Genomic DNA, 15,107 nt, shown 5'->3' with positions numbered 1-15,107 from the left:
TCAGTTGGCAGAGACGCGTGCGAAATATTTGGCGAGGCGCACCAAGGTGCTCCGCCACGTAGCCCCCCTGTCGATATTTTGACGTGTCAGGTCAGACCCTGTACAACAAATAGCAGGTGAGACTCGCAGGTATAAATGTCGGCAACACAATCCTCCCGCGAAGAGGTACCTCTCTTGAACACTCTGTGACTCGGATATGTTGCACCTTGTCATTCTCGGAGCTCTGCTAGTGGTTTCTGTTGTTCATGCCACATTCTACCCCACATACCCGAACATCAAGACTTGTGTTGGCCTCCCAGTACAGTATTCTTGCGAGAACACAACGGTCGTGACGGATTCATGCTGCAATGTCGTACGAGGTGGGCTCGTGCTACAGGCGCAATACTGGGATACATATACTGGTCTCGAGTCCCATGGCCAACTACTTCCAAAAGGTAGCTGGAGTATTCATGGCTTACTGCCAGTTAACTGCGACGGGCAAGTTGTGTTGCTTTTCAATTCTCATGAATACTAATGAACGCCTTTTCCCCTGCGTAGCACGTTCGGTCAGTACTGCGACCTTAGCAGGCAGTATGACCCCAAGCCATCGCCGTCAACTTTGCCCAATGGGACGGTTATTACTCCTTATAAAGGACCGAGCGTTAAAGATTTTATCCATGAGTTTGGTCGTTCCGACTTATTGCGTTACAGTATGTGAACAAAATTACACGTCAATATGCAATATGTATGGTTCAACACTCGTTGCAGTGGATACTTTCTGGATCAACCAGGACGCACCTAACGAGGAACTTTGGGCTCGTGAGGTGGGCCAATATCACTTATATAGAAGGTCTCTTCACGAAGCTGCTGCCAGTTCTCAAAACATGGCACTTGCACATCCACGTTCGACGTTGCCTGCTACGAGCCCGGATACAAGGAACACCAGGAAGTCGTGAACTTCTTCGAGACTGTCGTAAAGGTTTTCCAGATGTATCCTACTTACGATATGCTTGCTGCGTAAGATCAAGTTTATTAGTCTGTGACTGCTGACGACCTTTGGCGACAATAGTGCAGGAATCCTTCCCTCCAATACAACGACATACACCCGCGCCCAGATCGCAAATGCCCTTTACTCTCAGACTGGTGCTGATCCTTGGCTTGGCTGCCATGATGGCTCTGCTTTGGAGGAGATCTGGTACTTCCACCATGTTCTGGGCACGGTATGTCGCGTTGATAACGAATGTACCATGGTTTACTTAACCCTGGTCTAGGAGCAATACGGTAACTTCAAAACTCTGGACTCCATTACCCCGTCAACCTGCACAGAAACTGGAATCTGGTATTATGAGCGAACTCCGAACTCTGAGAAGGCTGTCTCACATTAAACCAAATGCGAGCGTTCAATGTCACCTTGTTCTGCGGGGTCGCGTCTACCTTTACATATGACAGTCACTGTCTGCTATTTTCTTGACTACGGGTACACATTAAGTCGTTTATGAGGTATCTATCTTAAGGTACTCTACATCAAATTTAAACTTGAGATTAGAGTCTGTATGTTTTGCCATCTATTAACACCTCGATGACATTAAGGACGCGTCAGTCACGTGACAGGCGCGACGCGACACGTCCACAAATAAGTGACAACAAATATTCGCCTAAAATAGTGTTCACCCTGAATTTCAGTTGAGTTGTCGGCAGCGTGTCAGCACATCCGGAATTCCCAATTACATCAATCCTGACCCTCCGACCACCACCATAGCCAGCAAACACCTCATGACAATTTCACTACAGCTTGATGCGGTGTCTGGACAGTCCAGTACGCGGAGGGCACTCTCTGACATTTCTTTGGCAGTAGCCAAATCCAAAAAGATAGTTGTTGTCACCGGAGCAGGCATTTCATGTTCATGTGGCATTCCGGTGAGTCCTCTGCACGTGTAGCAGATGCGATAGCTTGACAATTCTCTCGATGTAGGATTTCCGGTCTTCAGATGGTCTTTATTCGCTCGTGAAACAGCGATACCCAGACATCGTCATGAAAGGTCGCGATCTCTTTGACTCGTCTCTGTTCCGTGACTCCGCGTCCACCTCTGTCTTTTATACTTTTATATCGCAGCTCAAGCGCTCTATCGATGCTGCCACTCCTGCTCCTACGCATCGATTCATTAAAACCCTGGACACAAAGCAAAAACTAGTACGTTCGTACACCCAGAACATCGATGGTCTAGAAGAGCGAATAGGGCTCCGTGGGAGTTCCAGTCAACAGGCGAAGATCAGTGGGAAGAAGAAGTCGAAGCTAAAAGTCAAGGAAGTAAGGAACGTCCAGCTACATGGCGACATCCACCGCGTGCGGTGCACTTTCTGCTCCGCCGAGATGCCCTGTACCGAAGAGCATTTGCATGCGTTCGAGAATGGCAAAGCCCCCAACTGCCCAGAATGTACCTCACGATGTAAGTTAGCTCTCGTGTTTATTTTCGGGCTTAGCTAAGTCTCTGGTAGCGGAAGCACGAGTTGCTCGTTCTGCACGTGCTCTCAAAATTGGGACTCTTCGTCCAGCTATTGTACTCTACGACGAACCACACCCTCTTGGGGACGATATAGGCACAATACAAACGATGGATATCGCTCGCAAACCTGATATGCTCATCATCATGGGTACTTCACTCAAGGTTCACGGTCTCAAAAAGCTGGTTAAAGACTTTGCGAAAGTCGTACACACCACTGGGACTGGAACTACACCTAGTGGTACTCCCAAAGTGCAAAAGAGTTGGCAGGGAAAAGTCGTTTTCGTGAACAAGACTCCGCCTGGCAGCGAGTGGTCTGACATTATCGATTACCACGTCGCAGGGGAGACTGATGCATGGACCAACAAAGTCTTGGAAGACTGGAAGAAGATGCGACCATCAGACTGGGAGGTACAACAGACGCTTGATCACACTGACGAGTCCAATGGGTTCAAAGTCATCAAAGATACCATTTCCAAAACGAAGGGCAAAGGTAAGTGCGGACTTGGCTTCTTTCAGTGCGCCGCTCATTTCAATTCGATAGTTGCACCAAAGCGGAATATAAACGTCGAGAATGTGCCACTGAACGATCCATTTTCCTCACGACCAGCTTCACCATCGAAAAAACCCATCAGTGTTCCGTCATCACCAAGCAAGCGACGACAGTCTGCGTCACACTACTCAGATGTGGAGTCAAGTCCGCGCAAAAGACGTGACATCGCCAAAATCGCGGATGGTATGGATCGGTTGGACATGTCAGATAGGTGCATATTGTTTGCAGATGCGACAAATGCAGCCAAGAATGCGAGAGGAGATGATCTGGTGACGGGCGAACTGCAACCTCCAAAAGTAAAGGTACGCCGAACAAGCGCATCGGTCGTCTCCAAGGAGTGCAAACCCCGGTCTCGAAATACTGCCAAATCAAGGGTGGAGGTGTGGGTGGAGATTGGGAAGAGACCTAATATTTCATAGCCGGCTGTAAATTATTGTATGATATACCTTTGCGTTGTCGATATTCTTCCAGTAGTATTTGCATGTTGCAAAGATAGTTTAAGTGTTGAGGTAGATGACAGTAAAACAGGACAATGTAACAACCGAAGCGAGAGCCCGGTAAAATTGCGAGAAGAGGATTCAACAAGATGTGTCAGTCGCTAATTAGCTCAGAGACACTCCAATCCTCAAAACTTCCGTCGGGTAGATAGCGCCGGATGATAAGGGGAATTTTTCGTTGCGAGAGCTCCTTAATTGCGATTTGCAGAGCATCTGTCTCGCCATCCAAGGGAACAAGTACTGGGGCGTTCATGCTTGCGATGACACGCCTGCATAAGATGAAATGCAAGCAAGATGCAAAAGACCTCTCACCTGATCTGAAGCGCTCTCGTCCCCAATATTCGTGCTCGTTCGTACTTGGTCAAGTAGGGTGTTGTTACTCTAACTTTGTTTGCCTGTCTCTCTCCTTGAATGCCCACGTTTGATGGCGCTGGCTGAGGTTGTGCGCCCTCCTCTCCGTTCGCCATCTCCTGATCATGGTCTGCTCCATTGATTCCATTGACGTGCGAGACTTCACCATTTGCTTCCTCCCCTTCTGCCTGTTCACCCTCCTGTTCTTGTGCGAGGAGATCATAGCCTTCATCCTAAACAACATGCGGTGTCAAAAGTTTGATCACAGTATGATTCGCCAGGTACGCACGAAGGCACCCTCGTTGAAACTAGAATAATATGTCAGAAGTTCCTTGTCGATGACTTTGTAATTAAAACATACCTGGGACCGTCGTAGTCGTAGTCATCGCCGCCGCCGCCACCACCGCCATAGCCATCGTCGGACATCCTGAACTGGGTCTAAGGTGGTTAAGGAAGTAGACCGGTCGATCCTGAGATGCAAGATGAAGGACACAAATTTCTGGACGAATGCATGGAAGCAGGACAGGATTACATAATCGATGGCTTCTTTCTTCCAAACCTTCGTTCGTCGAAACTTTGTAAAACGTCATTTTACTCTTTTGCACCGGATCAGAGCGACAGGTTTGCGGAATCCTATTGAGTTCTACTACTGAGTTTTTTCAAGTGTTTCCTCATGAATGCTCTTTACTGCCAGTTACTAGGTTGTTTACACCGATTTCGTCAGACATATGTCTCCATATTGTGCATTTGGCATCAATCAATGAAACACCGGGTGCTTCCCTCATATCTTATCACTATTTCTTCTTGAACCTGGAATGGTGCGCTTATCTTGATTGATTCAATAGCGAAAATTCTAATAGATGAGCTTGCAGCTTCCGTGTTACTGACGGTCCGGTATCCGTTGATATATCTTACCTCGCGCTTGCGTTATAATTGTACTCCGATAATACGTTACGCAGTAGTAGCTGGGGTAAGCTTCCAAGCTGAGATAGTCCACGAGCTCTCTGAACATGACAGATCTTGTTCTCGCACTGTTCCGGTCGCTGATCTTGATTATCGCGTCCCTTGAGTTGGAGCTTGCGTCGTCTTAACTGGGCGTCGCAAATACCTTCTCCGAGCTCGGACTCGTGTCTCACGCAATTCATCAATTGAATAAATCATCTAGATGTGAATTGATTGTCGTTTATTCCAAGCTCAACATGGTTCTGCAGATTCAATATTTCATGTGAGCCAATCACAAAGAATCATTGGTTTCATCTGAATATCTTCTCTTTCCCACTTGGGCTCTACAGCCGTCGGTGGAGGGATAACTTAATTTTTTTTCTGTTTTTCACTCCGTGGAGCTGCGGAATTTTGTTCTGACAAGTTGGTATTTTGACACATCATAGAGCAGTTTAGGTAGACTGCGCCCGCGAGCCGCGGTTGTTTGTTTCTCTGTTTTGGACTCCATCTCTCCACCTACAACCTCTACCATCACTAACAAGTACTATTCCTTAGTTCATTCTATAGACATGCCGCAGCATACCCAGGCGCGATCTTGGGGTACTCGTTTTGACACATTACTCTCTGCTCCTCTCTCCCCAACAGAAGATCCTAATGTCACCCCCTTGACCGTCAACGAGGCATGTGACGACTCTAAGAAGTCTGCAGACAGGATCGTTCAAGACGCTAGCATTTTCATCGGAAGGTACGCTATTTAGACACAAATTAACTTGCGTGCTCATCGTAAACTTTTCCCCAGTCTACCAACTAATATCGATCATTTGGAGTTAACTCGTATGCTCTCTGATCACCTTTCTGATCACCCAGAGGTACAGACCATCAAAGTCGTTCGTGACTCAAAGGGCGGCACTTGCGCATTCATCCAGTGTCAAGTCTGTCTCTACTATTAAATGTTCTGAGAATATTTCTAATGCTTCACCAGGACGCCGAGACGGCGGCAATGCTAATCGCAAATTTGCATTCGTCGGAACCTAAACAATTCATGGGGCGTTACTTACGCTATGAGCCAGCACGAGCATTGAGAACGCTACTCATATCCTACCGGTGAGTTTTCGCAAAGACGCGTCCCTATATGCGCTTGAATACGCGCATATATGAAGTAGTCCTGCTTCTAACTCGGTTTCTAGTACACCACGACAGTTTGTACCTTCGTCAGACATCAAATCAAACTTTGGCGACCTTCAGGATGGTAAGCCTGTCGACCTGGATTTGCCTTGGGCGATGAAAATTTCTAGGGTCCCGGGCACTCGGTATCTCTTCTTCTTCAATTTTCTTCGTTCTCTCTGATGGAAGTAAAATCACCAGGTACCTGTCAGTCCTGTACAATTCAGATGCGCGTGCCGCAGCGGAGAACGAAGGCCTTATGCCTCTCGGCGATCGAGAAGCAGATGAATCCGGGGCGTATTTTAACCCCCTGCTTTACACTGCCGAAGTACTCGTAACCTAGCCTATGACCAGAACTGTGGGTTCTGACTTTGCCCTAGACTCTAAGGAAGATATCAACCATTTTCGGGGGCATCGAACATTTTGTTCCTCACGAGTTCGAGTCAGGTGTTCAGCAGGAATATCCTCCTCCGCACGATGCCCCCCGCTCTGCAGGAATGGAGACGGGGTGCTGGGAAATCAAATGGTGCCACCGCGATGACTGCGTTTGCGCGCTGATGGTGAGTTTACAGAGCTAATTAACTGCATATGCTGACGCAACTGCTAGACTCTGCGCCGAGTGCCTCACCTGACCGTGACTTGGGCTCACCATCCAGCTCACCCACGCCAGCCGATGCCATACCATGGCGCCCAGCTTGTGCAAACTAACCAAAACCACTGGCAAGCTCAAACAGCTAGTTCCACGCATATGGCTCCATCGCATTTCCCATTTCCAAACCGGTTTTCATCCGCAGATTCACTCGTTCCCTATCATCCTGGCATACAACCGATCTCATCGTCAGCTAGCCTTGGCAACATCGAGCGTAATTCGAACCGAGCGTCTACTGCATTGTGCGATATGACCTGGTCCTCGCAGAATGGCGTGTTGGATACGAAAGGCACGACACCAAAACGTCCTCGAGCTCTATCCTTGAGCCACAAGCCATCAGGTGTCAACAAGAAACACTTTCCGCCCATCTCTGAGACAGTCCGTGAACGAGAAACAAAAAAGTATTGGAGCGACCGAATGGAGGCTGCTGACGAAAATCAGAGGCTAGTTTTTGTTTACCCTGACGGTGAATTTCAACTGAGCATAACTTACTCTAGCATCATGGCGCACTTACCATCCATGTCGGGTATTTCAGACGTTGCAAGTTCTACAGCGCATTTCAATACAACACCGGTACATCAGGAGGAATCCTATGACATTGAACTTGGCATCCCTCCGACTCCCGAGTTTGGGACCTCGCCTATGACCCCGAAAACGCCGGGGTCTTTGATACCTCGTACTCCTACTAGCGGAAGCTACCTAGGCGACTTTCAGTCCGGATCTCTACCTGAGTTCGTCACGAAGAATGGCCTGCAATGTGATACAAAGCGCGAAGGTCCATTGGATCCTACAACCATCTTCGTCGGAGGATTGGAGATGTATGGCCCGAACGCCTGGGATGAAGAACGCGTCCGTAACTTGTTCTCAAGGTATGGCGGTGTGGAGAATGTCAAAGTTATCCGGCCAGGTAGGCTTTAATTATCGTTGTCCTCGCTCAGTAACGATTATTTTTTGTAGTCAACAAGCGTTCCGCGTTTGCCTTTGTCACATTCAATAACAAGGAGTCTCCTGCTCTAGCTGTTAGTGAAGAGGTGCGATCAAAATTTCCACTCCTACTGTTCCCAGGCTAATCCATCTGTCATAAGCATAACAGGATCCTTGATGGACGTCCAATCCGGGTCCAGCTCCGTGACTGGAACCCTCCGCATCGCACGAATTGGAGATCTTATCGTAACCGCGGGCGAAACCTTGAGGGGGGTATGGTCCGCCATGGGTCAGAACCGTCCCTTGTCTCCAGCGACGATCTTCGTGTGGATCCTAATGTTCGACGACCATCTACAATTGCCTTAGAAGAAAGGCTACAGGAATTGGACATTGGCCACAAGACAGCTACTAGAGGTTCAATACCCGACGTCGAGCAGTCAGATGAAAAGCTTGACGTTGCCTCTGAACCTCAACAATATTCTTCTCTAGTTGCGGATGACGTACAGACCGTCGAGTTAGACAACACTATCCCGCCTCAGGCTGTTTCCATTACTCCTTCCGCTTCACAAACGTCGGTGACATCTGCTCCTCCCCAACACATGGCTTATCCCATGCCCACAATGGGGTACTATCATCCTCAAGGATGGGTGGCTGGTTTCCCACCATATCACATGCAGTATATGGGGGCATACCCTGGATTTCCTCTTCCGCCGCCGATGAGCCAATCGTTTCCCCCAGCTAGTGGCGCGGATGCTCGTGGAACACCTTCAGCAACACCTACTCCGATTGTTCACCCAGGCATGTATGCTGTACGTTTAATAAATCTCAAGCTTCTTATGCTGCAACGCTGACGTGCTGTTCAAGCCATTCATTCCATATTCGTATCCTGCGAGAACACCCGTGCGAGAGCAAGGCCGGGGACAGACCCCTGTTGCAACACAAGCGCCACTGATACCTACGGGGTTCATTCACGGAGATCAGGGTATTCTAGTTCCTGTTTACCCTCCAGACGCTCTAAATCAATACATGTCCGGTGCTCAAGGCGAACAAACTTCGACCTCCACAGAGGCTGCTCCTGCCTCGCTCCCAGCTCAACCTCCTAACAATTGGAGGCCGTATCTTCCACCTGCGTTCGCACCTGGTGTACCAGGGATTCAGCACCCGAACCCAGGACCTTTTCCGATAATGGGTCCACACGGCTGGATGCCGAATCATGCCCCATTTGGCATCAATCAGCATGTGCAAGCCCCATCAAACGTTCCTCTAGGTTCTGGTGGTGCACCCATGCAGCCGATGTTTGAGCAGCGCAATATCACTGTACCTCCTCGTCGCCAACATCGCAGAGACCATCAGTCCAATTTCAAGAATGGAGGTCGCGGTCACCCTGGGCGTTACCATCGTGGATCGTTTGCGTCAAACGCGCCAATGCTGAACGTACATCCCACCCCAGGACCTGACCACTTCAGTAGCTCCCAGCGAGACGTGCAGAGCGGTCCTGAATGGAACCATTGGGGTACCCAGTGATTGCATCAGGGTACATCTCGAGTTACTTAGGCATGGTTTAATTTCTCTTTCACTTTTACACGTACATTTTCGTTCTATCTTCCTTTCTTCCAGCCAATTATTCTAATATATAAATCCGTTTTTCGCTTCTTTTATCCATATTTTTTCATCGAGCTAGATAACAAAAACGACACTCATTCACCCATAGATTTGCGCATCATGCTCTGTCGTACTCTCATCGCTACTTAGTCATCTTCCACCCACCAGGTCGTCACTGTCGTTACTGCATTATCTGACCGTGTAATATGTAATACTTGAGTATGTGAGATACCTCTGTACCAAGGATCCAGACACCGCTACACTGCCCGCAACCAATTTCCTAGTTCCTGATATAAAATTCATTGGGTGGTCCAGGTGGTATCGAAATCTGATGCATGATGGTAGATCACCAAGTGGGCAGAAATTGTTCCTGCAAGAATTTTCCAGATACTGCAGACCGCCAAAAAGGCCTCAAATATTTTTGCGCCTGGAAAAAAATCCGAGGTAATGATCATGATGGGCGTTTGTGGGCGCCAGATGATCGATGGTGATGGCAGTGATCATGATATGAACTGCGACCGTGACTATGGCTCCCTGTGGCTCGTTACAATATCGCTGAGGTCCTTGAAGTAGCGAATTCAAGGGCCATTCGGAATTTTGGATAATGTTGCAGTCTTTACTGTCAGCTTTATCAAGAGACGTCGCTTTACTAGAACAACTCTGGCATTTCAATATAACAGTACAAGTCACGTCAAACAGCTGATGAGGACATATTTATGTTTATATTCACGGCAAGGCAGGTGCACTTGCGCATGGCACTTAGTTCTTAACACAGTTGCAGTTACCAACCTGGCAGTTGCAGCTGTTGACAGACAGTCAGAAACCAGTCATATTGAAATGTCGCAAGGTAGAACTTACGAAGTGGTGCAGTTGCATTGCTCGGCGTTGTTGTTGAACATGATGATGGTTGTGAGTGCGGTTAAGCTGCAAGACGGCGTCAGCCGCGTCATGGTCAAGGGGCTCAAATCCGAGTCAGACAACTCACCTGGTTTGTGAGGCAGTTGATAATAGAGCGGATTGCTGAAGGAAAAGTCAGTCAAAGGGGCCATTTTATATTGCTGATCATCAGCAGAGTGACCAAAATGGACAGCGTGCATTTGTATCCACTAATCCCAGGATTGTCAACACCAGGTCATGAGCCCCACAGGGCGCAGCAAGGGAGGTAACTTAAAGGGTCGGCTTCTGCTTCACTGGCAAGTCTGCCAAGATATGAGCTGCGGGACAAGTGCCACTGCATCCAGGGTTGTCACTAGTACTAGTAAGGTAACACAGGATCAACTTCTGCTCCACACCTGATAGATAACTCCAGGGCCCTAGAACTTGAAGAGGGCTGGTCTAACGAATTTTTTTCAAATGTCAGTGTTCACGGTCACAGGGCCGAGTTGAAGCTTTGAAGTTCTGAGAACGGTCCGATTTGTTTGTGTTTGTTTTCAGTCAACAACGTTTTCTTCGCCTGCCGTGACCCGTCACTGCACAATCCAAAAAACACCCAGCTCTATATCATCGTCGTGTTTGACTTGTCATGGCTGCAGCTTCGTCGTCTTCTGCTTTGTCACTTGCGCCTCTTGCTTCCTTGGCTGTGTCGGATCAGGAGCTCCTTGATGAAGGGACTCATCTGTCATGTCTCCCTGAACTTTTACGCAAGTTCTTTGGTTTTGTTAAGGTATCTCTCGATCGAGTTCGACGAGCAGTTCGTGATCAGTATACGGTTGGACGTTTGTTGCCCGTTCACTGCTTCTGCTGTACGGCATGTCGTGGTCCTGGAGAATTTTCCTTACATGACTCGTGACAATTGTGCGGCGTGCCACTATCGCTCGCGCACGTTCCTTTCGCGTTCAGCCATCTGATTGGAAGGAACACTTATGTGACATACTACGAGTGCACACATGTGATGTTGAGTTTGTCAATTTAACTGTGTTCGTGCTTTTAAAGACGCCCAGGGCCGGGCAGGCGACATCTCGCGTATCAGATCATGCCCGATCCTTCTGCTAATCATTTTCGCGATTGTAATGCTGCTGAACATCATTCGATCCGTAGTCGAGTCCGAACGTCCTGCGGCAAGGGACAAGGTCAAAAACCAAGCTCATCCCCGTCTCTATCTCGGAGGGAGCAATCTTGGGACCGTTTTGGTGTTGACAAGCATGCGACAGGTTTTATCTATTTACATAACTACAGAACCGTTCCGTATGGGAGAGCACGTGTGCGACTGTGCGCTTATTGCCCACAAACAAGGTACACCGTCGACGAAAGCACGTTCGACAACCCAGTCAGGGTCGAGACAAGCCAGTGCGTCGCCGCGTCTAACAAGCACCAATTTTTTTTCGCTGGTTTGACTTCACATTTACTTCACAGACTCAGACCCATAGCATAGACCTGCTACAGCCAGTCCTACCCCAACCCCACATATTTCGATGGACAGTACACTCCTAGCAAAACGACTTCTCTCACCCGTGACGGATATGGTCCTACTCCCAGCATACCATCCGTATCCAGCCTACGATAATGGCCAGTATTATTTCAACTCCGGTGCTGTCAACCTTGTCAACCCTACTGTTGTCAACCCCGTCCCCCAATTGCGGCTCCACAGGAACAACGACCGCGACCTCCCAAACGGACTAACTGCCCTTGCGAGTCGCGACCATGAATTTTCCAGCAATAGTAGCCTCCACGTCTGTAGCGGAGATGGCGTCTGCAACCACTACCACGACAGTAGGCGACTGATGTAGCAATGCGCACCGTAGCCGGCGAAGTTTTTTTTTTTTGTGTCCAATTTCTGTCCTTTTCAGAGTGATACCCTATGTAGGACATTACAATCTATACTAGAGACCCCCAGTGTCTCGGGTGCATCTCGGGCTCGCGAATGCCCTGATGTGAGGCATGCCCCCAGCCGGCGAAGTTTGACGATGGCCGGTACTATCCCAATCCTATGTTTAACGACAGCAAGTATCATGTCAGGACCACCCGGGGAAGCATAATGGGAAGGAGGTTGACACATCGGGGCAAGGTGCGCACTGGCAGGAAAAGAGCCATACAATATTAGGCATTGGGAAGATGTATATGCTACTTATTGGACTTTGATGCAAGTGCCGCTCACATAAACTCTTACGTTCTGTTTCACTCAACCGCGTGTGATATGGACCAGCGGGCTTTACCGATGATTGAGCATGCCCTCGTCGTCCGACTCCTCGAGCATCTTTCAGCGTGCCCAGTAAGTCGGCGGTCGCATCATGGTTGTTATCTTCGGGTGTGACCACAACCGCCGAAGGAGTCAGACTGTCTTTCTTCTCCTTCCTTCTATCGGGTTGCGTGCCGGTGGCTTTGGTCTAATTTGTTTCCTTTGCAGATTATGGTGTTTAGCCTTCGCGAAGACCATCGGGTTTTCGCAAAGTCCAATTGAGGCTTAAGCGGCCAGATTATCTCTCCAATGGTCACAGTTTAGCTTCTCGTGATCGCAGCTGTCCCAAAGATCCTCAAGTTGCCTAGTGAACAGTAGGCCGCGTGTTCAGATCCTCCGAAACGATTGAGAAGTGGCGTTATTACTGCCACTGGCAGCACCCCGAATGACCACAAGTGAAGTCACCCTCAAAATCTTGCCTTTTGACGCTCGTTCTATCACGATAACTCTTGACGGTATCTGGTGAGTAGCAGATTATACCATACACGCTGATCCACTGGATGAGACTAACCAGTAACCACCCAATGTCCAGTCGTGATTTGCACTCGCAATGCACGCTTGCCTGCAGATCTCAGAGACTTCACAGGCCATTTTTGCGAAAGTCACAGAAGTCACGGCGGGCGGCGTCCAACCATCATATACCACTCTGTACTACCTGGCGTTGACGTGTCGAACTTTCCGAGAGCTGGCACTGGACGCCCTATGGGCCCACATACAAGAGACATATGTGCTTGCAATGTGCCTGCCTCAGGACACTCGTTCTCAACCCGTAAATTTGGGAATATATGTTGATTCCAACTGTGTGGTGAGTTTAGTGTCCTTCTCTTTTGAGTGTAGTTCATGGTACATCAATTTTAGAGGTTTCTCAGACCATTAGTCGATGATGATTGGACTACTTTTCAAAAGTATGCACGCCGAGTGCGCTCGCTCACTTTCAAAAATATGATGTGAGACATCAGCGGCTGCATGATAGCGCTGCGCTTGCTCTTTTGGGCTCTCATCCTTCTCCGTACCCACCATTTCCCCTACTCCAGGAGCTGTACTGGTTTGACAGGCGTGATGTGCTTCTACCTTGCCTGCAGCGCTGCATTTCCACAACCCTTACTCGGCTAGTCGTTTGTTCGGAGCGTTGGCCATCAGCAATGGTCGATCTCTTGGCAGGCATAGGAAAGGCTTGCCCTAAGATCAAAGAATTTCGTTGTTGGATGCCACCCTCTAGCAGTGCATGTACCATGCTTTCAGATATCGTCACTTGCTGGAACGATCTGGAGATCTTGGAGACATTGGCTATAAATGCACAGGCATTGAAGCATCTTGCATCCCTCAAATGGCTGAGGGAGCTGGAGATGCTCGTCCCAATAGGTTACAGCTTGGGATCGACGTCGCGGTTCAGCGTCATGTTTTCGGTGGACAAATTCGGTATAACTGCCCCAAATGTCCAGTTTCTTCTCGCTTTTTTGACCCCCTTGCAAATTTCTGCGAAGAGCGCACAGCTGGATATCAAGACAGCTCCAAACGCAGTTGATCTCCACCACCTACTTTCCTCCCTCACAGAGCATTTCAAATCCAACGTTTTAGAGTCGTTGAATGTTATGGTGGCTCGCCCCGCTAAATTCTCCGATCCCGCCCTTTTCGAACTGACTGCTTCCGCCTTCCAAAGGCTACGGGCCTTCGCAGGGCTCACCGATCTCAATCTCGGATCAATGCATATCTCTATCAACGACGACGAAATTCAAGACCTTGTTTCTGCTTGGCCGCGAATGAAACATCTTCACCTTCACACAAACTGGAGATGGGAAGTCACCCGCTTGGGGGTGTCATTTCTCGGGCTTGCAGGTATTCTCGAGCGCTGTCCAAACCTGTGCTCCCTGGGGATCAACCTAGATACCACAACCCAAAAAGACTCACCTTCCCCCGTCCACCACCAATACACTGGCATCACCAGCGAGCAAGTCACTGACCTAAGTGTTGGGTATGCGGAATGTAACGATGTTGAGGCCATTGGCAATCTGCTAGTTGGGATGTTTCCCAACTTGGTCCATATCTATTGCACGCGTCCCGTAGATCCCTACTACGAAGATGTTTCCACTCGTCATGCGTGGTTCGAAGAGCCAGGAACATGGAAAAAGGTCGACGATTTCATCACTCAAAGAAGAAGGGAGCAACTAACACAACGATGGTAAGTGCACTTTATAACCATGTAATCGTGCTCTCACATCTCCTGGTGTAGGGTATATACTCACCGTTTCTGATAAAGAAGTTGTACAAAGCTCCTGAACGAGTTTTTTTTCGTGTACAAGACAAATGCTAGTGATCGTTCAACCTGTATGACCCGGAGACGTCGTACCAGTATGTTCAACTATTATGATGATATTTACATGTAACGGGACGCGAGTGGATGCAACGACTTGCTGTGGAGAGGGTGGGAAAAGAAAGACTATGGCGACGAAGTGCACGGAGTGAACAGTCGTTGCGGTAGAGAAGTAATAGGTGACTGCCGGCTGAGTGCCCAATCGCGTTTGCAGAGCTATTGCCGCAGGGAACGAAGAGACGCATCTCGGTATGACAGAATCGCTTCCGCGGCGTGTAGCTCAGGAGTAAACGCTCGGTGTGGGTGGGTTGAAGACGCGGAGCATCTTACAATCGTGCAAGTGGAGATCAGCTGATGATTTGTATCAGTAGAAACCCGGTCAGGCCTAGTAACTAAAGAGTTTAAGAATGATGAAGCGTACAGAATCGCTTCCGCTGCGTCGTAGATTTTCATATTGTG

At 48.8% G+C, this 15,107-nt stretch overlaps 5 protein-coding genes across 5 annotated transcripts; 4 read left to right on the top strand and 1 right to left on the bottom strand.

Moving 5' to 3' along the window:
* Positions 1 to 1,671: 1,671 nt before the first annotated feature.
* DFJ58DRAFT_433482 (DHS-like NAD/FAD-binding domain-containing protein) lies at positions 1,672 to 3,570 on the top strand. The gene is made up of 4 exons (XM_041380383.1): positions 1,672 to 1,896; positions 1,952 to 2,426; positions 2,476 to 2,973; positions 3,025 to 3,570. Exons 1-4 carry the CDS (start codon positions 1,753 to 1,755, stop codon positions 3,450 to 3,452), a joined length of 1,545 nt encoding a protein of 514 aa, XP_041242805.1. The 5' UTR covers positions 1,672 to 1,752; the 3' UTR covers positions 3,453 to 3,570.
* On the bottom strand, positions 3,539 to 4,405 carry DFJ58DRAFT_433470 (subunit common to RNA polymerase I). Its single transcript, XM_041380382.1, has 4 exons — positions 4,243 to 4,405; positions 4,171 to 4,189; positions 3,843 to 4,114; positions 3,539 to 3,784 (listed from the first exon to the last, which is right to left on the bottom strand). Exons 1-4 carry the CDS (start codon positions 4,305 to 4,307, stop codon positions 3,625 to 3,627), a joined length of 516 nt encoding a protein of 171 aa, XP_041242804.1. The 5' UTR covers positions 4,308 to 4,405; the 3' UTR covers positions 3,539 to 3,624.
* A 987-nt stretch (positions 4,406 to 5,392) lies between these two features.
* Positions 5,393 to 9,084, top strand: DFJ58DRAFT_662000 (uncharacterized protein; the record flags this gene model as incomplete). The annotated part of the gene is made up of 10 exons (XM_041382268.1): positions 5,393 to 5,568; positions 5,623 to 5,755; positions 5,806 to 5,927; positions 6,011 to 6,133; positions 6,189 to 6,315; positions 6,368 to 6,547; positions 6,595 to 7,543; positions 7,594 to 7,667; positions 7,722 to 8,369; positions 8,425 to 9,084. 10 exons carry the CDS (start codon positions 5,393 to 5,395, stop codon positions 9,082 to 9,084), a joined length of 3,192 nt encoding a protein of 1,063 aa, XP_041242803.1.
* Positions 9,085 to 10,618: 1,534 nt separating this feature from the next.
* Positions 10,619 to 11,419, top strand: DFJ58DRAFT_793550 (uncharacterized protein). The gene is given in 3 exon segments (XM_041390417.1): positions 10,619 to 11,101; positions 11,113 to 11,266; positions 11,336 to 11,419. The coding sequence occupies 1 exon segment, from the start codon at positions 10,685 to 10,687 to the stop codon at positions 10,949 to 10,951; it is 267 nt and encodes an 88-aa protein (XP_041242802.1). The 5' UTR covers positions 10,619 to 10,684; the 3' UTR covers positions 10,952 to 11,101; positions 11,113 to 11,266; positions 11,336 to 11,419.
* DFJ58DRAFT_842399 (uncharacterized protein) lies at positions 11,135 to 14,520 on the top strand (the record flags this gene model as incomplete). Its single annotated transcript, XM_041392825.1, has 9 exons — positions 11,135 to 11,168; positions 11,200 to 11,312; positions 11,338 to 11,448; positions 11,529 to 11,831; positions 12,050 to 12,166; positions 12,305 to 12,370; positions 12,906 to 13,142; positions 13,196 to 13,255; positions 13,420 to 14,520. 9 exons carry the CDS (start codon positions 11,135 to 11,137, stop codon positions 14,518 to 14,520), a joined length of 2,142 nt encoding a protein of 713 aa, XP_041242801.1.
* Positions 14,521 to 15,107: the final 587 nt, after the last annotated feature.

Source organism: Suillus subalutaceus (assembly GCF_016647625.1).
Source record: "Suillus subalutaceus strain FC151 chromosome Unknown DFJ58scaffold_69, whole genome shotgun sequence".
Classification (NCBI taxonomy): Eukaryota; Fungi; Basidiomycota; class Agaricomycetes; order Boletales; family Suillaceae; genus Suillus; species Suillus subalutaceus.
The sequence above is the reverse complement of the archived record's forward strand: the minus strand, read 5'-3'. Positions and strand labels throughout refer to the sequence as shown.

Bases quoted from the DNA above. Each gene is read 5' to 3' on its own strand.
- DFJ58DRAFT_433482 (XM_041380383.1), top strand. From the start codon at position 1,753: ATGACAATTTCACTACAGCTTGATGCGGTGTCTGGACAGTCCAGTACG. The intron at 1,897-1,951 runs GTGAGTCCTCTG...CTCTCGATGTAG, and splicing joins CATGTTCATGTGGCATTCCG to GATTTCCGGTCTTCAGATGG. The intron at 2,427-2,475 runs GTAAGTTAGCTC...AGTCTCTGGTAG, and splicing joins CCCAGAATGTACCTCACGAT to CGGAAGCACGAGTTGCTCGT.
- DFJ58DRAFT_793550 (XM_041390417.1), top strand. From the start codon at position 10,685: ATGGCTGCAGCTTCGTCGTCTTCTGCTTTGTCACTTGCGCCTCTTGCT.
- DFJ58DRAFT_433470 (XM_041380382.1), bottom strand. From the start codon at position 4,307: ATGTCCGACGATGGCTATGGCGGTGGTGGCGGCGGCGGCGATGACTAC. The intron at 3,785-3,842 runs GTGAGAGGTCTT...TGTCATCGCAAG, and splicing joins ACGAGAGCGCTTCAGATCAG to CATGAACGCCCCAGTACTTG.